The sequence below is a fragment of the Vanacampus margaritifer genome, chromosome 8, assembly GCF_051991255.1.
Source record: "Vanacampus margaritifer isolate UIUO_Vmar chromosome 8, RoL_Vmar_1.0, whole genome shotgun sequence".
NCBI lineage: Eukaryota > Metazoa > Chordata > Actinopteri > Syngnathiformes > Syngnathidae > Vanacampus > Vanacampus margaritifer.
The window spans coordinates 25386945-25414830 of NC_135439.1; the positions used below are offsets into that span (position 1 = coordinate 25386945).

General features: G+C 42.5%; 1 protein-coding gene across 1 annotated transcript in view; it reads left to right on the forward strand.

Moving 5' to 3' along the window:
• The first annotated feature begins 252 nt into the window (after nt 1-252).
• The window catches only part of aldh1l1 (aldehyde dehydrogenase 1 family, member L1), an 80258-nt gene continuing 52624 nt past the window's right edge, over nt 253-27886 (forward strand). Inside the window, exons 1-4 of the mRNA XM_077572519.1 lie at nt 253-331; nt 8836-8980; nt 24560-24794; nt 24866-25031. Coding sequence (XP_077428645.1) covers nt 8854-8980; nt 24560-24794; nt 24866-25031 — 528 coding nt within the window. The 5' untranslated portion in view covers nt 253-331; nt 8836-8853. The remainder of the gene's footprint in view (nt 332-8835; nt 8981-24559; nt 24795-24865; nt 25032-27886) is intronic.

Sequence of the window (27886 nt, forward strand, 5' to 3'; positions counted from 1 at the left end):
ACTAGAAATAAGTCCATAGGTCCCTCGCCCTACCAGGAGGAAATAGGCTATAATAGGCTAAAATAGAAATAGCTAATGTGGCAAAAACAAGGTTTTAAGAAAGGTTTGAGAGCTTTATCATTGTTGTCAGCAGTTTTAGTGTGTTAGGTTCATTCAAAGACACTAGGAGCTGATAGGTTGCCCCTTGCAGTCCATGCTTGGCCTGTCCAATCACTGCTAACTAATGTGTTACGTAATGGATCGCCTGCACATGGGGCCTCAAATAAAAGCTCCTGTCTCAAACTAAGCACTCTTTTTAGCCAACCAGAGGAGTGCTGATGTGCAAGGAGAGGTAAGAAACACACACACACACACACACACACCATAGAAATAACTGTGAGTCACATGTGCTTCAATATGGACCTTGCTGCCTGCAGAGGAGGGCTAGGCTATTAATGACTGAGCCAAGATTGGTGATGTAATTAGCTAGAGATTGGCAGATTCACTGTCTACCTGGCTAGACAGTAACTTCCACTGCACCCCTTTTTCAACTTAACTTAATCATGCTTTAAGGGAAATTATTTACACAATTTCAATGAATACATTTTATGGAAACTAGACTTTACTGCCCTAGCCTACTTAATCTCTCTCACAAAATTTAGCTATTCTTGTATGGCTTTTATTCAAACCATTTTAATTATATTGTGAAACATTCATGAAAATAAGCTTTTACTCTTCTTGTAACCCACACTGTAATGTTTAAAGATGCAGTAGGCTACACATACTTCAGAGCACTCATTATTTTGACAACCACACGAGGCTATTACTCAATTTGTTCTTTGGACCCAGTTAGACAACAATGACTTGCATTTTTGCATAATGAAAGCAACGTTTGTACAGCATATCTCTAGTTTGCGTTTTTTTTTAAGCATGCTAATGCATGTGGCATTTGCTTTATTGGACGTAAACCACTCACATATACGTGTGGTTGTAACCTTTTTAAAGAGGAAGTAAAATTTAAAAAATGAGATAACGTGGTTGCACAAGTGTACAGACACCCTTGGAATGTGGCTGTGTTCAGAATTAAACAATCCACTCATCTTTATTAGGGCCCGAATCGCGGCACTGCTTTTTCGAGGCCCTATTGTTTCTGTATGAATTCTTATTATTCTTCGCAATTGATCGGATTTTTGAGACACTAAACATGCATGAAAACTCACCAAACTTTTGACAAAAAAAACCCAAAACTTAGCCGTAAAAAAATTGGGTGACATATTATTTGAATGTCCAATTTTAGCTAATTTTTGCAGGGTTATACTTTTACCCCTTTGTCCTACACACTTAACCCGATTGACTTCAAACTTCAATTGTACCACCTCACCTGGGGCAACATCAGGGGAAAATAATGAAAAGTTTTGGACGCATCAAATTTTGAGTTTCAAAATTACTACTTAATGAAGCATTCCTGGTCTTGCGAATCACCTATAAATCTGGAGGCATATGTAACAGCGAATGATGTACAAAAAAGTATTTTGGAGTCATATACTAAACTAACAGGAAGTCCCTCAGAGGTGGGGCATTAACATTTGAGTTTCAAAATTTCTACTTAAAGAAGCATTGCCGGTTGTACGTTTCACCTACAGCTACGAAAATTTGTAGGCATATGTAGCAGCCCTCAAGGTACAAAAAAAAGTATTTTGGAGCCATATGCTAAACCTAACAGGAAGTCCGCCCTTTTGATTTACTTTGGAATTTGTTGCCATTTTTTGGGCCCGTCTTATAGGGATCAAACTCCTACAGAATTGGCGTTCTTCATCTTAAAGGGATAGTTCGGGGTTTTGGACATGAATCTGTATGGCATCCTCACCTAAAGTGGTGTGCAATCAGCACTGACTTATCGCTGACAGCATCCTGTGACCCGAGACTCAGTCCGGTTTTGGTCGAGACGAAAGTAGTCCGGCAAGTTGGCTGGGATCACGGAAATAGAGTGTTTTTCTTCTAAAAACAATTTGTGTTCAAAAGAGCGATACATTTGCATCACAAAACTGCAAATCCAGCTGACAGATGCGTGTTCCACTGTAATTATAACTTTGAAAACTCACGACAACATGTCTGACATGTCTGTTATTTTTATGAACCTGAATATATTGATGCCGATATTCGTCAGATGGAATTAGAACTGGCAGAAAGAGAGAGCGAGAGCGAGGAAGGATAGAGAAGTGGTACAACTTGATCAGCTGTAGCCCCGAGAGAGCGGATGACTGTCACTGACAAATGGGGTGCACTTGTTTGAAGTGCTCGGAAAGCTGTGAAAAGTGTGCAGAGTCAGGAAACATTTTATTGCTTCAGCCCGGGAAATCACGCGTCCGCACCATTTTTACATATAGAGCAATATAATACGGGCTATTCAGTCCCTGTACGACCGATGTCAGAGTCTGGTCCGCATTGCCGGCAGTAAGTCGAATTTGTTTCCGGTGAGGGTTGGACTCCGCCAAGGTTGCCCTTTGTCACCGATTCTGTTCATAACTTTTATGGACAGAATTTCTAGGCGTAGCCGAGCCGTTGAGGGGGTCCGGTTTGGTGGCCTCAGCATTGCATCTCTGCTTTTTGCAGATGATGTGGTGCTGTTGGCTTCTTCAAGCCGTGACCTCCAGCTCTCACTGGAGCGGTTCGCAGCCGAGTGTGAAGCGGTTGGGATGAGGATCAGCACCTCCAAATCCAAGACCATGGTCCTCAGTCGGAAAAGGGTGGAGTGCCCTCTCCGGGTCGGGGAGGAGGTCCTGCCCCAAGTGGAGGAGTTCAAGTATCTTGGGGTCTTGTTCACGAGTGAGGGTAGGTTAGAGCGGGAGATCGACAGGCGGATCGGTGCAGCATCTGCAGTGATGCGGACGCTGTATCGGTCCGTTGTGGTGAAGAAGGAGCTGAGCCAAAAGGCAAAGCTCTCAATTTACCGGTCGATCTACGTTCCTACCCTCACCTATGGTCACGAGCTGTGGGTCGTGACCGAAAGAACAAGATCCCGGATACAAGCGGCCGAAATGAGTTTCCTCCGCAGGGTAGCCGGGCTCTCCCTTAGAGATAGGGTGAGGAGCTCGGTCATCCGAGAGGGACTCAGCGTCGAGTCGCTGCTCCTCCACGTTGAGAGGAACCAGTTGAGGTGGCTCGGGCATCTGGTTCAGATGCCTCCCTGGGAGGTGTTCCGGGCATGTCCTACCGGCAGGAGGCCCCGGGGACGACCCAGGACATGCTGGAGAGACTATGTCTCTCGGCTGTCCTGGGAACGCCTTGGGGTCCCGTCGGATGAGCTGGCTGAAGTGGCTGGGGAGAGGGAAGTCTGGGCTTCCCTGCTAAAGCTGCTGCCCCCGCGACCCGACCCCGGATAAGCGGAAGAAGACGGACGGACGGACAATATAATATAGTGTGACACAAGAACGTTGCCAACAGACGTGGTTGGTAATCTCACCTTTTTATTTGTCTTTACACAAATGGCTACTGTTGGCTGCAGCCAACACCGAACACAAGAAACTTTACTCACAAGTCGAATTAGCACACGTTACCAACAATGTATGGATGAGTCCCTTTCCACCGTGAGACGTGCGATGCGTTCACAAACACTCGGACACAATAATATAAACAGAATGTGCAACACAGGAACACACAACACACCTTAGTTATACAAGCTTATAAAGTTTATACAATCGTAACGTTATAAACTAATAGCTCTCTCTCTCCATTAGCTCTCTCGCATCAGGTAAACACTTCCAAACAACTAGTTTTTTTGTGCGTCTGTCAGCTGGATGCAGGGTGCCGCGCAATGATACAAACAGAAAAATAGAGCCCGGCGGTAATGAAATCTGACTTTTTTCTAACGTGCAGTTTTGTGATGCAAATTTATCACCTTTTTGAACACAAATTGTTTTTAGAAGAAAAACGCTTTATTTCTGTGATCCGATCCAACTTGCTGGACTACTTTTGTCTCAAGCAAAACCAGACCAGATCTCGGGTCGCAGGACGCTGTCAGCAGTAAGTCAGTGCTGATTCCACACCACTTTAGGTGAGGATGCCATACAGATTCATGTCTAAAAACCCGAACTATCCCTTTAAGATGGTGAAGATGAAAAGCTATTGTAAGCTTTTTATTTCGTTGCACGCTGTTGGTGTTACCTTGCATGGCGGCAGCCAACGATTGGTGTATGAATCTCTGTGTTATACTTGTAAAACCATTTATCCTTTACCATTCCTACTTACACTTTGATGTTTGAAGCGGTTGTAGGTGAATAAGGAGAGATTCAGTCTCCTTTAAACAGTGAATCAGAGTCATCATCACAGCATGCATGGCGTCACACATCTGTTACAAGCCAAGTTTGAATATTAAGCTAGCAGCTGTAGCATCCATTCACAATTAACATGCATACAGTACATACAGAAATAATAGAATCACAGTGAAATTCATTAAATTGGAGTCGGTCACAGACTTACAGTATATATGAATGGACTGTCAATAGACCCTTGCGGCTGAAGCCAGAGGGCAGCCATCTTACGTTGCCACTTTCACTGGCAACTTTATTTATTTTTGTTGAAAACAGAGTTATCAGTATGCCTGTCATGATAAGAAATTTTGCTTGGCGATAAATTGCCCCAGAAATTATTGCGATTAAGGATAATATTGCGTTTTTCATATAATTTTTCAACTAATATAGTGATAATATAGTGATAATGGTGTAATAAATAATAGCCATAATTTTAAACTTCAAACATGTGGAAGAAAATCAAAGAAAAATTAACGTTCATCAGTCATTTGAGCTTTTTCTATGTATGCTGAAATTTCTTACTGCGTGCGTGGTCATTGAATGCATCTATAGTCCATTGCAGGATGCAAGCGTGTTCTTGCTTTTCTTTTGTTTATCTGCAATAAATATTATTTTTCTTGTTACAAAACCTTGTTTGTAAAACTCAAAAACACACGTGTCTTCGTCATGCGTTTATTGAAAAACATGTGTACCTGCGGCAGGGGATACACATTTTTTCACGGGTAACTACTTTGGCACGGCACCGCCTCCAAGAGTGCGTGGCAAGATGATTCACTCCTCAATACGCTAAGCACGGTTTAGGAGTCAGTAGTGACAGGAAAGTTAACTTATTACCCACCCAGTGTCTTTGGTAAAGTACGTATCTCACTGAGCAGCACAGGATTGTGAGGGTGTGTGCACCTAGTGCATGTTGCTTCTTTGGCAGGCTTTGAAGCGCAAGCAATAAAAAAAACAACACCGATAGCTGTGGTGCGCTGCTTGCAATAATGTTACAGGGCTATCAGCAATGCGACTGCTGCGGCTCACAAATGAGAAAAAGAATTGCGTGTGCTTATGAAGACCCGATGGGACACATGCAAACCAAAATGTTTAAACTGGTTTTAAAAGCCGTGTTACGAGTCTGGGTGGAGGAGTGGTGCCGTCGGTGCAGGCGTCGTGGGCTTCCCCGCCCGGGAGACCATGTTTGTGTGTGAGTGAGTGAATAGAAAGGGGGAAAAAGCCGCTTTACCCAGTGACTGACCGAAAAGCAATGGACTTGCGTATTGCGACAGCCCTAGATCAGTGCATCAGCTTTCCAACCACCTCAGTGACTTCGACCTCAGAGATAAAAGAGCCCACCTCAGAGTCCCCAGACCCTGCTTCCTCAAAGGAAGACGTGCCGGTGCAATTCAGGAGGTCTTCGAAGTATTCTCCCCACCGATTAACGACGTCCCGAGTCGAGGTCAGCAGCACCCCATCTTCACTATACACAGTGCTAATGGCGCACTGCTTTCCTCTCCTGAGAAGCCGGATGGTGGACCAGAATTTCTTCAAAGCCGTCCGAAAGTCGTTTTCCATGGCCTCACCAAACTCCTCTCATGTCCGAGTTTTTGCATCAGCGACCGCCGAAGCCGCATTCCGCTTGTCCAGCCGGTACCTTTTTTTTTTTTTTTTTTTTTTTGGGAGATCTCAGTATTGATCATTTGAAATGTCATCATCATTGTTCTCCCTTTTTTTTTTTTTTTTTGTATGTGTGTTTGTGCGTGTGTGCGTGCGTGTGTGTGTGCGTGTGTGCGTGCGTGTGTGTGTGCGTGCGTGCGTGCGTGAGAAAAAAATAAAATAAATAAATAAGAATTCCCATACCGTTCACCTAAACCGAACACTTCAAAATCCAGCCAGAGTCGTGGGGCCGCCAGGAGACCCGAAGGGGGACCAAAGAAAAGAAAGAAAAGCGAAGCCCAGCACCGACCAGACACCACCCACCGGGCCACTAACCTTTACCAACCCCATAGACATCCAAACTCCAACAAATCAGGGAAACCTCAAGGGCCCAAAGGAGAAACTGAGGAAAGGTAGAAAGGACAGACGAAGCAGAGTGAGATCCACAGACACCAGCCTCCACCGAATCAATGACCTGAGGGAGAAACAAATTGTGTCTGAGTCTCGATAGATGCTGGTGTGGTGGATCTAGCATGCATGAAAATCTCCACCAAAGAGGGGAGCCGTCGACCCCCGCCAGGACAGAGCAAGCGCAACATCTCAGGGCCCCCCAGGCCGCGGCCGCGCCAAAGGACGACCCCCGGGCCCCGCAGGGGCCACCGGCCGGAGAGCAAACCCCGGAGCAGGAGCGCCCCCCACCCCAACGCGGCCCGCGCCCCCAACCCAACGCAGCAGGACGGGGCACTGCAGGCCCACCAGGCACCCCACCGGCCCACAACCCCCGCTCCCCCCGCCCCCCCCACCCCCGCCACCCACCCCAACCCAGCCACAACCGCCCCGAGGTCCCCAAATCCCCAGACGCCCCCCCCACCCCAGCACCCCCACCCCGGCACCCCCACCACCACCCCCCCACCAACCAAGCCGCCCCCGCCCCCCCAACCAGCCGGTACCTGTCAGCAGCCTCCGGAGTCCCACAGGCCAAAAAGGCCCAATAGGACTCCTTCTTCAGCTTGATAGCATCCCTTACCACTGGTGTCCACCAGCGGGTTTGAGGATTGCCGCCACGGCAAGCACCAACCACCTCACGGCCACAGCTCCGATCGGCCGCCTCAACAATGGAGGCCAATGTATCCCGCCTCCCTCGGGATAAGGGAGAAGTTCTGCCGGAGGTGGGTGTTGAAACGCTTTCTGACAGGGGATTCTGCCAGACGTTCCCAGCAGACCCTCACAATATGTTTGGGTCTGTCAGGTTGGACCAGCAGCTTACCCCGCCATCGGAGCCAACACACCATCAGGTGGTGATCAGTTGACAGCTCCGTCCCTCTTTTCACCCGAGTGTCCAACACATGCGGCCGCAAATCCGATGACACGACTACAAAGTCGATCATAGAACTGCAGCCTAGGGTGTCCTGGTGCCAAGTGCACATATGGACACCCTTGTGTTTGAACATAGTGTTCGTTATGGTCAGTCCGTGGCGAGCACAGAAGTCCAATAACAAAACACAGCTCGGGTTCTGATCGGGGGGACGTTCCTCCCAATCACGCCCCTCCAGGTCTCACTGTCATTACCCACGTGAAGTTTGAAGTCCCTCAGCAGAATGAGGGAGTCCCCAGGGTGAGCGCTCTCCAGCACACCCTCCAAGGACTCCAGAAAGGGTGGGTACTCTGAGCTGCTGTTCAGTGCATAAGCACAAACAACAGTCAGGACCCATCCCGCCACCCGAAGGCGGAGGAAGGTTAAAAATAAATTAATTAATTCTACACTTTGAAAAGTCAGTAAAATTGTTCAATAAATTTCCTTTAAGACATTACAGACCCAAGTCAAGATGGGCATTTGTATTTAAAAAAAATTTGGACGCCAATATTTTGCCCACCTTTTTTACTGAAAATGAATATTGGCTGCAAATATCGGTTATCCTCCTCCTTGACTATTAATAATCGGCATCGGCCCTGAAAAAACAACAACATATTGGTCTATCTCTAGTATCAATCTGGACAAGTGTACAAAAGAAAAAAAGAAGAAGCTGAGTACGCCATCGAAACAGACCAATCACGAGCGATGTTATGACCCGCCATCTACGACGTTCAAGATATGGAGACTGGTGCGCCGCACCCGGCCACGAGTGACACAGTACTTGACTTTAATGACTGGCGTCGATCACGTGATGTATGCCGGTCATTAACGCAAGAGCAAACAGAAGTATAAACCAGGCTTTAAGTTCTTGCATGGTGCCACTACACCCCTCCCCCACTCAAGAAACTGTGGCGTGTTCGCCCCAAACACAACGCACTGAAGGGAAGATACAAGCTCATAGACATAGTTGGGGTAAAAAAGTCAGGGCACTTTGGCACATTTTGGCATTGGTGGAGCATGCATGATGTAGAAAAAGCTTTAACATGACCTTTTAGAACTGCACGTTGCACCTTTAAATATCAGTCAGGGTATCAGCACAAAACAAAACAAAAATGCTCGGAAAGCAACTGAACTTTAGTTGAGATTAATCAGAGGCACTTTAAATGATGACAGGGCCAATTGAATGTGATTCATTCTGAACACAGCCACATCCCCGGCGATAAGAGTGTTTACTGTACACACTTGTGCAACTACATTATTTCAGTATTACTCAGTTTCCTCCCCTCTCTAAACTATTTCATTTTTATGTTTTGAATTGAGTTGTACAGGTTATAGGGGACATTATCGGTCAAAAACATTTTATATATCACAAAAACCTGGCATTAGAACTTGGGTGTGTAGACTTTTTATAGCCACTGTCATTCTGAATCTACTGGAAAAAAGGCTACAGCAGCAGCACTTGTTCAGTTGCAATTGTGAGTTATTTAATAATAATAATAATAATAATAATTCTTGTAAAAAAAAAGCTCTTATATTTCACCTAAACTCCTATAGGCCCCTCCAAGCCTGAAGATGAAGATTGCTGTGATTGGTCAAAGTCTGTTTGGTCAGGAGGTTTATAAGGAGCTGAGAAGAGAGGGCCATACCATTGTTGGAATATTCACCATCCCAGACAAAAATGGCAAGGCTGACCCATTGGGTAAGAACATCACATTTTGGGGCAAGGGTATTAGCATGACCCTAGTGTATGGATGTAGTTTTTCTTATCAAGATATCATCTGTGAAGTCTATAAATATATTGAATTTGAATGATTTGTGACACAAGATGGTCAAGATAACTGAAATCAAACTACTACAATTGTATTTATGTGTCTGGATATTACAGACTTCATTGGAAAAGGCACTGTATTAAAGTCCCTGTAACATGAAAATAAAATGTTTAAAAAATGTGATACATTACAGAGGAGGAAGAGTTTTTGCAAAATTTTAATGAATAAAAAAATCAGCAAGTACAGTAATACTGTATAATAATATAGTACTGTAGTATAAAAAAATATGGCTTAAAATTTTGAAACATCAAATCCTTTTCTCAGCGCTGTGGGCGTGTCTGCTGAGTGCGCTGAAACCACACCCTGCTCAACTATCACTGGTCAATCAAATATGTTGGTATATCTAGCATCTTATACTTACAGTACACCACAATATGTTTGACCGCGACAATATATATTTAAAGCCTCCATGGCTCGAATATGTTCCATTGAGTCTTTGCAGGGCTTTCCATTCTGTAATAAGAAGTGCAAAATCAGGAAAACTGGAATGTTAAAAAAAACAATTTCAAGTTTTGCGCCCTATTTTCTTTGATGTCTAGTACAAAGCACAGTCTTAATTGTGCACTTTGGTGGAGTCTCCTTTCTTTTGGTATTTTGCTTGAGATGGAACACAGCTGACTCCCGGCCAATCGAAGGGGCTACCCTCATTGTATTTAAAATCAAGTCGATATTGACTTGCTTGGGGTCCGTGCATAAAATTGGCATGCACAAAGTGACTTTAAAGTGCAAGATCTCTCCTTGCGGTTGCATGTGACACGGACAATTGGCGACCACCTTGCACTACTGATCGTACATCTGTGTGTGACACCAGACCACCATCCCACCAGTGGTGCTGCACGGTCAAGGTATTAAGGTTTTTTTAGACGATAATGATAATAATTCGTTCATTATTAATTGATTTGTACAATGATTCATAGGGGTTATCTTATGCTGTTTTCATATATATGAATGAAATTTGACAACCACCTCTTGTCCGTAAAGCACTATATCCCTCTGCCCGTGCCTTGATCATATCCACCAAAGTTGCGGTAGACCAACTACGCCACTAAGTAGAAATAATTTTTTTCAAGTCTAGAACTAGTTAGTCTACTTTTTATCACCAAATTTCTAGATGCACCTCTGACACGGAAGTTCGGTCCACAACGCGAGGTGTAGCGTGTCTACCAAATTCCGAAACACGCTAAACTAGACTTGCCCCGGCATGAAAATGACGATGCACCCGTTTTTACACTGAGCACACAAGCACCTGTCTATGAAAATAGAGCCCATGCATATATCGCCACAATTGAGTGCTACACAGTTCTCAGTCTAACATGCTATGAGATTCATTTTTCAAAAATCATTTCGTTTAATACATTTTGCAGAAGCTTTATTTGGATGTATGTTGCGTAGTGTGTGATGCAGAATGGCGGCTCGATCTCTGCCAAGTAATGTGAAATACGTTTAGAGAAAGCAAGGTAAATCTGCGTAGCGTTCCTAAAGGGATTATCAAAACTCTTGAATGCGTCTGATAAATGACGAGAGCACGGCGTGGGGGAGGTTAACTCTTTGACTGCCAAAAACGTTTAGTAAAATCCAAATGAGTGCCGCCAAAAACGTTAAAAGACGTTAACTATGTTTTTTTTGTCTTTTTTTGGAAACGGGTGGAGGAAAGCCTTGGCCAGCTGTGCTCAAAGTATCAAGCAGATCGAGTTAGTATAGTGACTATTTATGGGCACTAGATGGCAGCGATGACTCTCTTTGGACAAGATCGGGTAGGAGTCAGTAGTAGAAGACGTAAGGTGGAGCTAGAGCAGGGGTGGCCAAGTTCGGTCCTCGAGAGCCACTATCCAGCCTGTTTTCCATGTCTTCCTCCTTCAGCGCAGCTGATTCTAATGATCAGCTCATCAGCAAGCTTTGCAGAAGCCTGACAACGATCCTGACCTGATCATGAATCAGGTCTGTTAGTGGAGAGAAACATGGAAAACAGGCTGGATAGTGGCTCTCGAGGACCGAACTTGGCCAGCCCTGAGCTACAGTGTTGAGGGGAGAATGGCTGAGGAAGCGAAAATGGCGACCGGTTGCAGCCAGCTCACGCTTGAGCATTTTTTTCAAAGACGAAAAGCATCGACCAGTGCTAAAGAGCACATTGATGATGATGATAATGGTGACTCCGGTTTGAAGCGTTAACGCGGCAGCTTCGATCACGTCGTAAAGCCTCACCGGCTAGCGATGCTAACGCCGGAAAACGTGGTGCACAACCGAGCACTTCTGCAGAGGCGGACGTTCGGACGATGAAGAGTACCCTGAGTCCAATGCATATTCATCGGAGGAGTGGGTACAGTCTGATCACGGAGAAGACACTGGTTCTGGACTACGATGCCATCATGAATGGAGTGGATAAGATGGATCAGAACATCTCTTACCACCCGGTTTAGGAACTGAAGGACATGAGGAAGCCAGACGTAACACCAGGTCACCGTATCATGATCCTGAGAGTAGACTTGATGACAACATGGCCAAACACACTGCAGTATACACCTGCTACTCCCCGGAAAAAAAAGGCCGGCAAGAAAGTGTAGGGTCTGCACGCGAAGGCGCAATCGCAGTGCAACTAATCTGTGGTGCAAATCCTGCTGCGTCCCCTTGCACGCAGGGGAGTGTTACACAACATACCACACAAAAAGAAAAACTGTGTAGTTGAAATATCCACACAAATGTAAATAGTACCACAGTTGCACACATTTGTAAATAGTTTGCCAAATGGTTTTGTCAAATTGTTACACCGTTGAATGTAAATAAACTTATTTTGCTATCAAAAAAACAATTTTTCATTGTTGGTGGTAGTGTTTTACAGAAGTAAAGCACTGTTTAGGTGTTTGTGGCATCATTCATGGGAAAAAAAAAGGGTGTCAAATTCACTAGAGTGCATGAAACAATATCGTTTCACAAAAAGCTTGATTTCTCCGTATTTTGGTCCAATACAGATCATTTGGGTGAAACTAACCTATTTTCTATTGTTGATTACTGAAAAATTGAATAAGGTAGAAACAAACTTTTTCTTTTTCAATGAAAGATTAGTGTTCAATCTTTCATTTGGTAGTATCTGTGTTTCCATAGTCCAAACACAACATTTTCTGTGGACCTTGAAAGATCAGTCAAAATGCTCCCACATGTTCTCTTTTCTGAAAATGGTTGGCAGTCAAAGAGTTAACTCTCCCGATCACATGTTGTTTCAATAGGAACGCTACAAGGCTTACCTTGCTTTCTTTATACGCATTTCACATTGCTCGGCCTGCCACCATTCTACGTCACTACGCACTGAATGCGTTGTGATGTAAATAACAATGGCGGCGTACGTCCAAATAAAGTTCTTACAAAATGTATCAAACTGGAAATGATTTTTTGAAAAATTGATCTCAGAGTTATGTTAATAACAACCAAATAAATAATATAGAGCAAACTTGTCATTACAATTGGGGTTCCTTTTAAGCGTTTTTTTTGTTTTGTTTTGTTTTTTTAATCACTGTTTGTTAATAGGAATATACAATACTATACCAGTGTTTCTCAAACCTGGTCCTTGGGGTGCACTATCCAGCCTGTTTTCCGTGTGTCCCAATTCCAATTCAGGTGAGGATCGTTATCAGGCTTCTCCAGAGCTTGCTGATGAGCTGTCTTTGGAATCACCTTGATTGAGAATAGGGAAACAGGCTGGATAATGGACCAGGGTTGAGAAACACCGCATTATATTACTGTATATACTTTGTAGTGGCATCACATACACTGCAAAAAATGTTTTGTTGAACTAAACTATAAAAAATGAAGTAATTTGTTGCAGCTAAATTTTGATTTTTTTTTTGTTTTTCTCATTATATTTATGATTTGGTTGACAGCATCATTTTCAATTTAATATAAATTAATTTTTCCCAAGCCAAATAAAAAAATTACATCTAAGTAATGTTTTACTTTTGAATGAACTAATTAAAGTCAATTTTATTACTTTAAACCAAATTGAATTTCTGATTCAGTATGAAAAACCTGAGCTGGTTGCCACACAACTGTAGGGCACATACAGGTGAACAAACATACACAAGCACATCAAGGGACAATTTAGTGTTCAATTAACATATGTATTAGGTACAGGGAGAACATGGAAGCTCCAAACAGTAAGCCTGGAGGCTGTATTTGAACCCTGGACTACTGAATTGTGAGGCGGATGTGTTTAGCAGTGGGCCACCAAGCCTGCGAAGCTAATTAAGATAAAACAAAAACATATTTACAGTCAAATAACAAACTGCCATTAAAAACATAAAACTGTCCCTAAAAAAAGTTTTTATTTCAATTTTTTTTAACTAACTAAAAAAAGTTAGTTTTTTTATTTAAAAAAATAAGCTAAAACTGTAAAAATGGTTTATTAGTTAAAAATGTCAAATTTTACACACATAGGGGAGCGAAATGAAAAACTTTTTTTTAATCTGCAAAAAAATGTGTTGTGCCCCCACTAGTTAGACATGAAAAAAAAAAAACAAGGATTGTAAATTAAGACTCATGTAGTTCTACAAAAGATGCACAAGTTTACAAAATACTCACAATAAACAACATCTTTTAGGGGCAGTTTTCCCGTTTTTACTGTCATTTTGTTATTTAATTGCAAATATTTTTTGCTTTAAACACAGATTGAGCCCACTGGTTCAAATCTAGCCTCCAGCCTTCCCGCGTGGTGCTTCCATGTTTTACGGGTCCTTGCGTGGGCATTCTACGATACGATACGATACGATGTGATGCGATGCGATGCGATGCGATGCGATGCGATACGATATACTTTTATTTTCCCCGTAGGGAACTTTTTCCTGGACTCCGTCCAGCTGCAGTTTACAGTAAGAGAAAACGACAGAATAGAAAGAGATGAAATTAAAATTAAATAAATAAGAAGTGCAGCAATAAGTAGAAGACTTCCCAGAAGTCTTCACAGGAGGATACATCTGTAGAGAAGTACATTGCACACACCCATATACACACACACATATACACACTTCTATATATATATATATATATATATATATATATATATCACACGCACATGGGTATGTACACAAAATTGCACCATATATATATATCTTATTGCACTGAGTTAATGTCGGTTGTTAAGCAGTTTGATGGATGTCGGCAGGAATGAGTTCTTGTAGCGGTTCAGCCTGGTTCTGGGGGCCCTGAATCTCCTGCCGGAAGGCAGTAGCTGAAACTCATGATGAAGAATGTGAGTCGGGTCATTAACAATTTTCTGTGCCAGTCCGGTGACGGACCGCTCATAAAGCATCTGTAGGGAAGGATGATTCCTGACCCCCATGATCTTCATGGCAGTCCGCACCAGACCGGCAATCTGTGACCTTGACTGCACAGTCAGGTTGCCGTACCAGGCCGCAATGCCGTATCTGATGATACTTTCCAATGCAGCCCGGTAGAACAACAGCATGATCCTCTGCTCCACTCCATAGACCCTAAGTCTGCGTAGGAAGTAAAGACGCTGTTGGAGTTTGGAGCAGAGACTTCCAACATGTACCCTCCAGCTGAGTGTGTTGTCGATGTGGACCCCCAGATACCTGTATGAACCCACCTGGCTGATGTGGTTGCTCCAGGTACTCCAATTTGCTCACACATCTCAAAAACATGCATGGTTGCCTAGTTGAAGACTAAGTTGTCCCTTGACGTGTATGTTCGTTCACCTATGTGTGCCCTACAATTGTCTGGCAACCAACTTAGGTTGAACCCCGCAAATTTTGTTCAGACTGAATCAGAAATTCAATTTGGGGTAAAGTAATAAAATTGACTTTAATTAGTTTATTCCAAAGTAAAAAGTTACTTGGATATAACTTTTTTATTGGGCTTGGGAAAAATAAATGTATTTTATTCATATTAAATTGAAAATGATGCTTTCAACCAAACCATGAATATAACGAGAAAAACTAAACAAAATTAGCTGTAACAAATTAAAGCATTTTTTTTTTTAAAGTTTAGTCCAATGAAATAATTTTTTCAGTGTATGGTATTCACAATTCACATACTTTATAACCTGCTCTCTGTAAGGCTTAAGTATACCATACAAATCTGGCCTACGTATACCCATTATTTTCATTGGCCAACAAGATAGTTGCAATTTGTGACTTATCTCTGCCTCACAGCACGTGGTCGCATTTAATCAAGATAAGCACGTGGCATTTAGAGTGAGAGCTGCAGTGGGCTTATTCCATTTATGTATCTTCCCGTACTGCTTGGTGTGCCATTTTGTTTCACTCGTTCCGTATAGAGCAGGGGTAGGCAAGTTTGGTCCTGCATGTTTTTGATGTCTCCCTCCCCGAACACAGTTGAGAAGCTCCTGCAGAACGTAATTATGAGCTAATGATTTGAAACATCTGGGTTGGAGGCAGGAGACACTGGAAATATGCAGGACTGCGGCTCTCTTGGACTAAACTTGCCTATCTCTGGCATAGAGTGTCATTTGTTAGCAAAGACTTTCTGTCATAGTGTAGAGTTGGAATATTACACTTTTAAACCCATAGGGTATGTCCAGCTTTATCCACCAGTGAATTACCATTGAACTCACTTTGCAAAAGTAATGTCCAGTTGTAGTAGCAATATTAAACCCGGACTTTTTACTGGATGAAGAATACTTAAAATACACCTATATATATATATATATATATACACACACATATATACACGTATATACATACATATATATACTTTAATACATACATACATATATATATATATATATATATATACATACATAGACACATGCACATATACATATAGATATGCTGCTGTAGTGTAGGCTACACTACAGTCCAGCATTAGCAGGCAGCAGCTAACGGTAGTAAACAATGATCGTGAGACGGGAGATGCATTTCAAATGTACATTTCAAACTCATGAAATAAGTCCATCAAAGCATTAAATGTAAAAATTTGCAAATATTTGAAATAATGTGGGCTTTCTACAATTATATAAAAGCTCACATATCAAGAAGATTGATGGTGATGAAATATCACTTTGCTATTTTACTTAATTACAATGAATGTAGGGTTTTTCCTGTGTACAAAATTCAGTGGTGGCCACCTCCACCTAATTTGTTCACCACGTCCAGCCTGAGCCACTGATATTGCTCAACACACTAACACAGCGCTCCAGTTGTGTTGATTGAGCTCGGCAGCAATGCATTTTAACTGCAATTGCAGTGTTGCGCCATTATGGAGGCGCTATATCAACAGCAGTGCACCAGAAAGACCTGAAGCAGCAACCGAAGAAGAAACAGCTTTCTTTTTTTGCTTTTTAAAAAACTTTAATTTACCGAAGAAGAAATAGATCATGGAGCAACCGTTGCACACACCCTTTTTCTTGTTGTGAGGCAGAGGTGGCGCGCTCCAGCCATCACCAAATGTCATAACACAGTAAATACAATAAACATAATAGTGTTTTGCTACAACGCTGAACTATATTTACAATTAAATATGTACTAGTGGGTGAATTGTTAATGATTGTAATTAAAAACTGGCAAAAATGATTGGCAACTTTGTATTCCTATATTTGTACTTCTCATTTCCAGTCCCTGATCGTAAAATGGCTGCAGGAGGGCGGCTGATAATGGTATCGGTCACCTCCAAGAGTACCGATAATAATAAAGATTGGTATTCGCACCGATATCGGGTATCGGTAGTCACCCATCATAGTCATTATGATACCTCCTCTGCCTCATTTTGAGCCAGGAAAAACCCTGGTACACCTAGTCTTTAAAACCTAACCAACAACTAGGCTTCCATTCCCCATTCTAGCAGTTGGTATGTCAATGAATCAAAATAAAGAATAAATCTGCTTCTGTTATATATAATTCTTGTAACATTTACCACCAAAAACTAGAGCGCTTTTTCATTAGTTCCCTTTAAACAGGCATTAAACAAAACACAGAAAACAAATAATATTCTGTCATAAAACTGTATGCAGTTTTATTTTATTTTATTTTATTCATCATCTCAGCTTTAAGAGTTTCCACATACCCCCTGCAATGTGCACACGCACTCCTGGTTGGGAAACATTGATTTGATTGGTTATGATGCTCAGCAGGCTGCGAAGCTTTGCTTGTACAATGCTAGTTTCCACATTGGCAAAGGTAATTTTGGACAAATACTTGAGATAATGTACAATATACTCTGAGATCCATCTTGCTTCGAGTGCTAAGTATAAGGACCGGAAGCTGAGATTCCTGGTGATTACATAGTTAAAGATTTTTGTAAAAAAGGTCTATTCGGCGGGAGGATGGACCACATTTTATTATCAGGAAAAAGCAGCACACAAGTCTAAAGTAGCATTTCACCTCCGAGGATTTCGTATTGGGGCTAACGTGTCAGACGCCGGAAACCCAAGACTGTTCCAAGCCTTTTCCCTTGGATTCTTTATGCCACCTCCTACAAGGGAATCTGTGTTTGATCGATGCTGCAAACAAACGAGCCCTCACCTAAAATTTGGTCATCCAGTACATATTGGGATTATGACACGTACAAAAACTCAAACACATCACGTTACCATCATTATCATCATTGAAAACAGATGATAATACTTAAATAAGGTCCTCAGTATCTTTACTACAAATGAGGTCAACAGAGTTAGTAGTAACCTGGCCACTAACTAGAGTCCTTCACCAACCCCGGAGACAGCTAAACTCCAACAAATCAGGGAGACCTCAAGAGACCAAAGGAGAGACTGAGAAAAGGAAGGACAGACGAAGCAGAGTGAGATCCACAGACACCAGCCTCCACCGATTCAATGACCTGAGGAAGAAGCAGATTGTGTCTGAGTTTCGATAGATGCTGGTGTGGTTGATCTCGCATGCATGAAAGTCTCCACCAAAGAGGGGAGTCGTCGACCCCCGCCAGGACAGAGCAAGCGCAACACCTTAGGGCCCCCCAGGCCGCGGCAGTGCCAAAGGACGACACCCGGGCCCCGCAGGGGCCACCGGCCAGAGAGCAAACCCAGGAGCAGGAGTGTCCCCCACCCCAACGCGGCCCGCGCCCCCAACCCAACGCAGCAGGACTGCAGGACTGCACTGCAGGCCCGCCAGGCACCCCACCGGTCCACAGCCCCCCCCCCCAAAGTGTGTTATGTGCCCTATATGTCTATAAAAGTGTATTGTGCAAGACTAATGCAGTGAGTTAAGAGGAGCGACCAGCGGGGCCCTCCCCAACCGGGCGGGGGTGGGAGGTGCACCCGCCCACCAAACCCCCATTCACCCCACCAGGACCCCGACGAGCATATGGGACCAGCCCGGCGGGGCGATAGGGCTCGCCCCCCGAGGTGCCAGGAGGACCACCAGAGCGGGGCGGGCACAACACCAAACCACCCACCCTCCCGGCCCCCGGAGCGCCGAGACCCGGGCCACGGATGGAGCCCCCGGCCCAGGGGAGGGGGAGGAAGGCGGACAGGGGAGGGGACCCCCGAAAAGACCCAGGGAACGGCCAAGACGCAGGCGCCACCCAGCAGCCAACAGAGAGGCAGACCCGCCCACGCCCAGCCAGGGGGGGACAGCACCTATAGAATTAACCCCCTGGCATGCAGTGAATCCGAATATTAACCCTTAGTGCCCATTGGAGGTGAATCTGCTCGATCCTGTTGGCAGCAACTGGGTTCCTGACTATAAAAACACAACCATTAGTTACAAATTGCCAAATACAGAAACATCAATGTAAGTTATCACGATGTGGTGGCTCTCGCTAATAGGCAGAATTAAGTAACCAGAATTAGGTTAAAAAAATTCTATATACGTAGACCATGTTTCTATAAATTTTGATATTTGGTTTTTATTTGAGGCAGATATTTTTTCCATTAAAATGTGATTTATGAGGAGGTTAGACCATTGGTCGATATTCAGAGTTTGTTTATTTTTCCAGTTAACAAGAATTGTTTTTTTTGCGATAGTAAGGGCTACAAGTGTAGATTGAAACCGTTTGTGTGGTAAGTCAGTTGTTGTTAGGTCACCTAGCAAGCACAAGTTTGGAGATAAAGGAATCCTACAGTCCAAGATAGCGGAAAGTTTTTCTAAGACTTTAGTCAAGAAATACATAACCGGAGTACATAACCATAAAGCATGAACATAAGTGTCTGCAGTGTTTTGTAAACATTGGAGACAAAAGTCGGAGTCTGAGAGTCCCATTTTCTTCATCATATATTGAGTAATGTATGTTCTATGAATAATTTTATATTGGATAAGTTGTAAATTTGTGTGTTTTGTCATTTAAATGCGTTTTCACAAACTTGAATCCAAAAGTCAGATTCCGGTGCTATAGACAAGTCTGTCTCCCATTTCGAGATGGGTAAAGACATTTTATCAGTATATGAAAGTAACTTATATATTTTTGAAAGTTTTTTTGTTGTTGTCGGAGAAAGCTTGATAATATCTTTAGCTAAAACAGGCGGTTGGAGCGTACCCCGAAGTGTTGGAATTTTTTTCTTTATCATATTTTTAACTTGTAGATAATGTAAAAAAATTCAGTTTTTTATTTTGTATTTTTGGAGCAAGGATGTATATGATATAAACATATTGTCTGAGAAGAGATGGTGGAGATGTGTAATTCCTTTCTGCTCCCACACACCTAAATAAAACGATTGGTTGTTAAGTTGAAAGTCGGGGTTATGCCATAGGGGAGAAAGCCCACAGGGCTCCACTTGGGCTTTTGTAATTTCTAGTGCCTTCCACCAGGCAGTCAGGGTGGCGGAAATCATTGGGTTTTTAGAACAATTATGTCGCTTAATCAATGTTATAATAAAGAGTAAATCTAGAAGTCTGAGGTTATTACAATCCTTCTGTTCTAGTTCCAGCCAACAGTTAGTGTCTCTGTTGGATTGTGCCCATAGAACGATATATTGTAGCTGGTTAGCTATATAGTAGTACATAAAATTTGGTGCCTCTAGACCACCTTTGGATTTACTTTTCTGAAGAGTAGATAGACTAATCTTTGCTTTTTTTTTATTCCAGTAAAATTTTGTAACGGCTGAGTCCAACAACTGGAACCAGTTAGCCGTAGGTTTAAATGGAATCATTGAGAAAAAAATGTTTATTTTGGGTAAAACTTTCATTTTAATGGTGGCTATTCGTCCTATTAGAGAAATAGGAAGATTATTCCAGCGCTCCAAGTCACTATAAATGTTATCCAGAAGTGGAGAAAAGTTTAAATTAATTAAATCAGTTAATTTAGGTGAGATTTTTATGCCTAAGTATTTTAAATTACCTATAGGAAATGAGTAGTGTGGGTCCTGGCTTGCAGGGTTCCATGAATTTTCTGTAATAGGTAGAAGTGTTGATTTTGTCCAGTTAATAGAATAATCTGATAACTGTGAGAATTTAGTTATTAAGTTAAATACTTCCCCTAACGAAGTAGCCGGCTTTTCTAAATAAAGTAAGATATCATCGGCATATAGATAAATTTTATGTTCTGTTACCCCAGAGTGAATTCCTTGAATCCTTCTTTCCTGGCGTATGGCTAATGCAAGTGGCTCAATAAATATTGCAAATAATAAAGGGGGCAGTGGGCATCCCTGTCTTGTGCCTCTCTGTAAAGTAAAGCTCTGAGATATAATCCCATTAGTAGTAACTGTAGCTTTAGGAGAATCATATAATACTGATACCCAGTGGATAAATGATTTCCCAAAGCCAAATTTATTTAAAACAATAAAGAGGAAGGACCAGTTAACTTTGTCGAAAGCTTTTTCTGCATCCAATGATATAATAACTGCCTTTTTATCATGCCGCTGTGACATGCTAATAAGGTTAAAGAGTTTCCTAATATTATTAGTAGAGTGACGATCTTTAATAAAGCCTGTTTGGTCGCTATGAATGATTGTCGAGATTACTGTTTCTAGTCTAGATGTGAAAGCCTTAGTGATAATTTTAATATCAGTGTTAATTAGTGAAATCGGACGGTAACTTGATGGAAAGGTGGGGTCTTTTTCTGGCTTTAATAAAAGTTTAATTGCTGCTGTATTCATGTGTGGGCGTATGTAATCATTAGTTTTGATTTCTGTTACTACTCTTAAGAATAGTGGAGCAAGCATTAACCAGAAGTGCTTAAAAAATATAGCCGGATAACCATCCGGGCCCGGTGCTTTGCCATTAGGCATACTATCTAGAGCACTGTACAACTCGTTTATAGTAAGTGGCGCATCTAACATGTCTTTATATTCAGTAGTTAACTGAGGTATATTTAAGCTACTGAGGAATGCCTCAATATGCTCGCGATACGTATTGTATTGTGACCCCTTTATCGTAATACACATCATATCGTGAGGCTGTTGTTAACAACAGAGCTGTATTTTGAAGCTTAAACTCTGATGTGTTGTTACTCTGTTTACGAAATTATCTAATGTTTCTGCCTTTCTGACTTTTCATGTGCCTGTGTATATATTATTTATATACTGCCATTTTATTGTTTTAAAAAACATGAAAATATTTATATGAATTATTCTTGCACCGCTGACAACGCTGTAGGATTTCCAAAGCAACCTCTTTTCAGCAAGGCTTTAAGAGAAATGTCACCATGGGCTGACATAAATAAAATAAAACAAAACACTAGAGGCATTACATCTGCTTCAAAATATTGACGATGCAGAGATTGTCGCATCCCGTTGACGAAGAGGAGAAGACTTGGATGAAGAGGAGGCTACAGACCAAAGAGTTGGTGTTGTTGTTGCCTGGTTGATTTATTGAACATATTAGCACATTACAAAATATAAGTTGAAGTGTAAAATAAAAATTTGAAGAAAGAAAATAATTAATCAATGCTATAATTTACACGTTCAAAAGGAGTAGGAAGCACAATAACTTATATATATTATTATCCAATAATGTATCATTAAAATAAAAAAGGAAAATGAACAAGTTATGAACAGTTAGCTGGCAGGTTCCATCTGAAAGATCCAACACCTCAACCTTACCGTTTGACTGGTAGGGGACCTCCTCTTCATTCATCAATTTCCTCAATTCAGAATTAAGGTCCTAGCATTCTTGCTGCAAGCCACTAAAGTCAACTCGAAGCAATTTCTTATTACAGCATCCACATTTGCATCTTCTTCCATTAATTGTTCAATATGTCGTTCCATGCGGGTCAATTGAGCAAGCTTGCACCTGTGTGCCTGTATTAGTTAAGCCTTGTGTTCGTCCACAGCCTTCTCAGTCATTTTTATTGCCAGTTTTTCACTGACTTGTTCATCCATGAAGTGCAGCGTCTTACTTTGTCACTCAGCCGAACGTCGAACGATGGGAAGCTATTTTATGCAGGTTACTCACGCACTTGTCGCGTGAGTAACATCGTAACTCGAGTTGATTGGCAATTAAGCTTCTTCAATTCGTTCCAAAGTTGAGGTAACAATTCCTCTTGTAATCAGTTTGCTGTCAGGCCGTTCCGCGTTGCATTAATCCACGAAGAGCAAGTTTTCTGACTAACAATGTAGGTTCGTAATTCGTAAAGCTTTAGTTTGACGCGCCAAACTAATTTCTTAGTCGGCGTCCGCGGCTTCGTCGATGAAAAGAAACTCCATACGCTCGTCTTGGTCTTTGTGTATTAATCATGAGACAAGAGACAGTAGTGTGCGTCATAGCATGACTGTATTTGCGATAGTGTAACACCGATGCGCGCGCCCCCTTCCTGCTCCTGGGACATACCATCCAAAATGGGCGGAGGGGGGGCAATACCACAAACCCCGTAACAGTCTTTCGTTCACTTTAATTAGACATTAAATCAACGATACAAAAATGCAAAAATGACACACAAAAAAAACGAAATATCAAAGAGTAGTAATTTAAGTCTAGGAGTCCAGGAAGATGAGTATAAGCAGGAGGTCAAAAAACTGTGTGGCTCTACTCCATATTACCTGACCGCATTACTGCCTGACCGCATTACTGCCGGGTACCACATTGGTCCCTCCGCATAAAGGCAATCAAATAGGTCTTGAATAAACAAAGCTGTGAATTGTATAGTACTTTGAAATGTTACATCCTATATTTACACATTTTAAATGCAAACAATATAACTGTTGCCTGTTGAAGAAAAATTATCTTTTTCTTCCGCGTGTTCGTTTTCTTTCGGGTAGTGAGAATGTTGGTTATCCAAATCCAGGCTGGAGATCGATGAACAGTTACTTCGAAGCTTTTATTTCTGCAGAATATTCCGGGCACAAGTGCGTTCCAGACAATGGCTGCAGCCTCTCTCAAGTGCCAAGTTACAGAGGACTTACAACATTCTTATACTATCTTGAAGGGCGGTACCACAAAGCCCCCAGCAAACAGCCCACCCGGAGTTCACCGGACATGAGATACTTTAAAGGCATCATACTAATACATTTACTTCAACCACAGACAATTGTTGTGGAAAAAGAGGAGGTCCTCCAGACATGACGATACCCGGCATGAGATAAGACTTACAAAGAAATCATACTAACACATTGACTTTGTTGTAGGAAGGATTCTTTGTTGTCCCGTGTTCATGATGTTGATTATCAAAACAGACAATGAGATCTGTGAAATCAGGCATTTCCTTAAGGATTTATTTTCACAAGTTTGTGGACAGAGACGATGCAGCCAAGCGGCGCCATGTTGTTTCTCATCTGTGTCGCCCCTCCCTCTACTCGTCACTAATATCCGTCCGTCCTTCTGAAAGTCCCTCCCCTCTCTCTCCTCTCCTCTCAGACAGTCACATGATACCTCAATACAAATCACCAAATGCTCCCCCTTCTTCTTTTTCCCCCACGCAGTCGCAAGATGTTAAACAGAAGATCAGATAAGGGTTGAGTTGTTTTCAGAGCCAGACATGCTGGCGCTGGTTGTAAAACACAAAGGGATCCAATTAACACATTTGCTTTGCCCCCACCAAATGGTTCAGGAATGTGTGAAAAGAGAAAGCCACCCCCTCACATCATTTGAATTCTCACACAGAACTATACTAAGTAAATCAAAGCAATTATGTCCAATTCTAAATAGTTATAACTAAATCAAAACAGTTATAATTAAATTGAAACAGAAGATGCACTTCAACTTCAGCTACAGACAAATGGTCTATTGTTGTGGAAATAGAGAAGGCCCTCCAGACATGGCCAGCAGAAATCGCGACAACACTCACAAAGACACATCCACAGATAAAAGTTCTACTGAGGAAATAAGGAAATTAAAACAGTTATGACTAAATCTGGGCAGAAGACCCTCTTCATGCCTTATTATTCATTACACACATGAACCATAAACATTTCAACTTGTAAATAATGTAAATAATATATATTTATCAGAATGAACGTAAATCACCTTTATCTAAATATTACTTAACTTAAAATCAAATTTAGGCTCCTATAAATAGGGTTAAATTTACTATCATTATTATTATAATCAGTACAATGAGCCTTTGATGCAGTTAAAAGTTAAATCATGTTTTTTTCACAGCTACAGAGTCAGAAAAGGATGGCATCACTGTGTTCAAGTTTCCCCGCTGGCGTGTAAAGGGCCAGGCTATACCCGAGGTTGTAGCCCAGTACAAAGCCACAGGTGCTGAACTGAACGTCATGCCCTTCTGCTCCCAGTTCATTCCCACAGAGGTTATTGACTTTCCCAAACATGGCTCTATCATCTATCACCCCTCACTTCTGCCTCGCCACAGGGGAGCCTCAGCTATTAACTGGTGAGTTAAGTTTGTACTTTTTTCCCCTGTTAAAAAAAAAAAAAAAAAACCCTCATTATTTCACACCACAGGACCTTGATCCACGGTGACAAAAAGGGTGGGTTCACTGTGTTTTGGGCTGATGATGGTCTTGACACTGGACCAATCCTGCTGCAGAGGGAGTGTGATGTTGAAGCTAATGATACTGTCAACACAATCTACAAAAGATTTCTTTTCCCAGAGGGCGTCAGAGGCACGGTAAGTGTACTGTAGTAAAAAAATAAAAATACTACTAGTACTACTACTAATAATAACAATAACTAGAAAATGCAATTTCTGGATAAAATTGCGTGTGAAGGCTGTAAGGCTGAATGAAAACCTGTTGAATTATTTGGAATGATATTGAATGACATGGAATGATATACAATGACCTGGAATGAGCTGACATGCTGAAATTGGAATGGTTTGAATTCATCCAGAAATCTAGAAGCAGTTGGCGGAAGACAAATAGCAGTAAAATAAAATTAAAGTAGCAAGAAACAAGAAAAAATGTAAGGAAGACATCAAGTAAGCAATCAAGTAAGGAGCAAATAATCGAATACTAGTAGTAGTTAGTTGTTGTAGTAGTAGAAGCAGTTGTACTTGTAGTAGTAGTAGTAGTACTTGTAGTAGTAGTAGCAAGTACATGTAGTAGTAGAAGCAGTAGTAGTAGTAGTAGTAGTAGTTGTAGAATCCTTGGTGTACCTAATCAATTGGCCAATATGCCAGGTTAATAGCCAGGAAGTGGCTAATGACCACTACTGGGTATATCCTGGGGTGATTGTGATGTCACATATCATGTGTTAGCTTAGCATGTTAAGCTAATGCTAAGCTAATGGTAATAGCCAGGAAGTGGCTAATGACCCTACTGGGTATATATGGCTCATTGTGATGTCACATATCACGTGTTTGCTTAGTATAAGCTAAGCTCGCCTTCGAGCCCGCCTTCAGGGGTTCCCAGAGGGGAGCCTCGGTGACCCGTGGCAAGGAAAACAAAATGGTTCAGGGATTCTGTGGTTCCCGTGGGCAATGGGGAACTTTTTGTGAGCTACGCACACAGACGGACATGCAATATAAAAGTCCGTGACTACGCCTTGTTGTTGGTGTTGTGGAGGAGATCTTTTCCTCCGTGTGTTCGTTTTCTTTCGGGTAGTGAGAATGTTGGTTATCTGGATACAGGATAGAGATCGATGAACAGTTCCTTCGATGCTTTTATTTCTACAGAATATTCCGGGCACAAGTGAGTTACAGGCAATGGATGTAGCTTCTCACAAGTGCCAAGATTACAGAGGACTTACAATATTCTTATACTATCTTGAAGGGCGGTACCACACAGTTTCCAGTAAACAGTTCCTTGGAGTTGACCGGACATGAGATAAGACTCAAGAACATCATTCAAACACAGGTTTTTCAGTCATGACTGCACCTGGCAGAAATTGCAACAACACTCACAAAAATACATACGCAGAACAAAGCTCTACTGAGGAAATAAGGAAATTAAAACAGTTATGACTAAATCTGGGCAGAAGACCCTCTTCCATCCCTCTTTCGGACTTGAAAGTGTCCGACACATGAAATGAACAAAATTCAAATAAAAAAGATACTTGCTGCGTCATCGTCGCAGACGGCTGGCGCAACATTAAGCAAGGGTTGTGTGGAAAGATTGGACATTATCATCTTATCAGTAGAATAAGAAGCAAAAGCACGCAACAATGAAACATCCCTTTAGCAGTGAGAGAAGGTTGTTTAGCATTATGTGGCATTAAAGAACAATTTGATTTATTGAAAGAGTTTGCAGTGGAGTAAGCATATGTGTTCCACATGTTGATAATTAAGGTCAATATGAGAAAGAGTGTCGTGATGTAGCAGCAGATGGAGATGCGTTCCCACTTCGAAGCCATCTCGAGATGATGTTCTTGGGTTGCTGCTGGAGGGTGCTGTCAGCTTCTTCAGGACCTTAGGGGAGACTACCTGGTCCCAGGATGAGTCACCGGGATTATTCTGCCCATATACCGTGAACTCAACCTTTAATAGAACAATGCCAGTGGGAGCCGGCTTGCTTCTCGGTTGTTGGGTGATTGCCTGGTGCAGGGACAATGGCGCCAGCCGGTGTCCTTGCCGGTCGGGTGGAGGAGATGTGATACCACGTATCACCTTTTCCGTGATGCAGAAGATGTCCTCTCCGTCAGCTTGTGGGGTCCTGTCCACCTGGGCTCAGACCATTTTCGTTTAATCACTTTCAACCATACATATTCACAATCATTTATTTCTGAAGGAGCATCTGGTTGTTTTTTTGTTAGCTGAGAGAAAGTAAATGTTAGTTGTTTAAGTTCTGGAGGTCCTGGAACGTGTGCCTCTTCCAATGGAGCTGTTGGAGCCGGAAATGGTCTGTTGGTGTGACATTCAAACGGAGTCCAGCCTTTGGCTGAGTTTAGTGACATTTGCACATTCATTAATGCAACAGGAAGAGCCCCACCAACCGGCAGCCCCCCAGCCCCCGACCCCCAGATCACGGGGATCCCCCGCACCCAGGTATCTGCGCCGAAGAGGGGCCGGACAGAGGAGCGGAGAGGGCACCCGCGCCCACCCCACCCCCCACCGCGTGGAGGGACGGAACACCGGGGGCAGAAGGGGAGATGGGGGCACCGGGGGACGGGCGGCACCCCAGCGTTCTTAGTGAAAGCTAACCCTGTTACTGAGTTCGCCGGGTCGCCGACTGAAGAACTCTACCCCTAAACCTTGGGGAGGGGGACAGCACCTATAGAATTAACCCACTGGCATGCAGTGAATCCGAATATTAACCCTTCGTGCCCATTGGAGGTGAATCTGCTCGATCCTGTTGGCAGCAACTGGGTTCCTGACTATAAAAACAGATCCATTAGTTACAAATTGCCAAATACAGAAACATCAATGTAAGTTATCGCGATGTGGTGGCTCTCGCTAACAGGCAGAATTAAGTAACCAGAATTAGGTTAAAATATTCTATATACATAGACCATGTCTCTATAAATTTTGATATTTGGTTTTTATTTGAGGCAGATATTTTTTCCATTAAAATGTGATTTATGAGGATG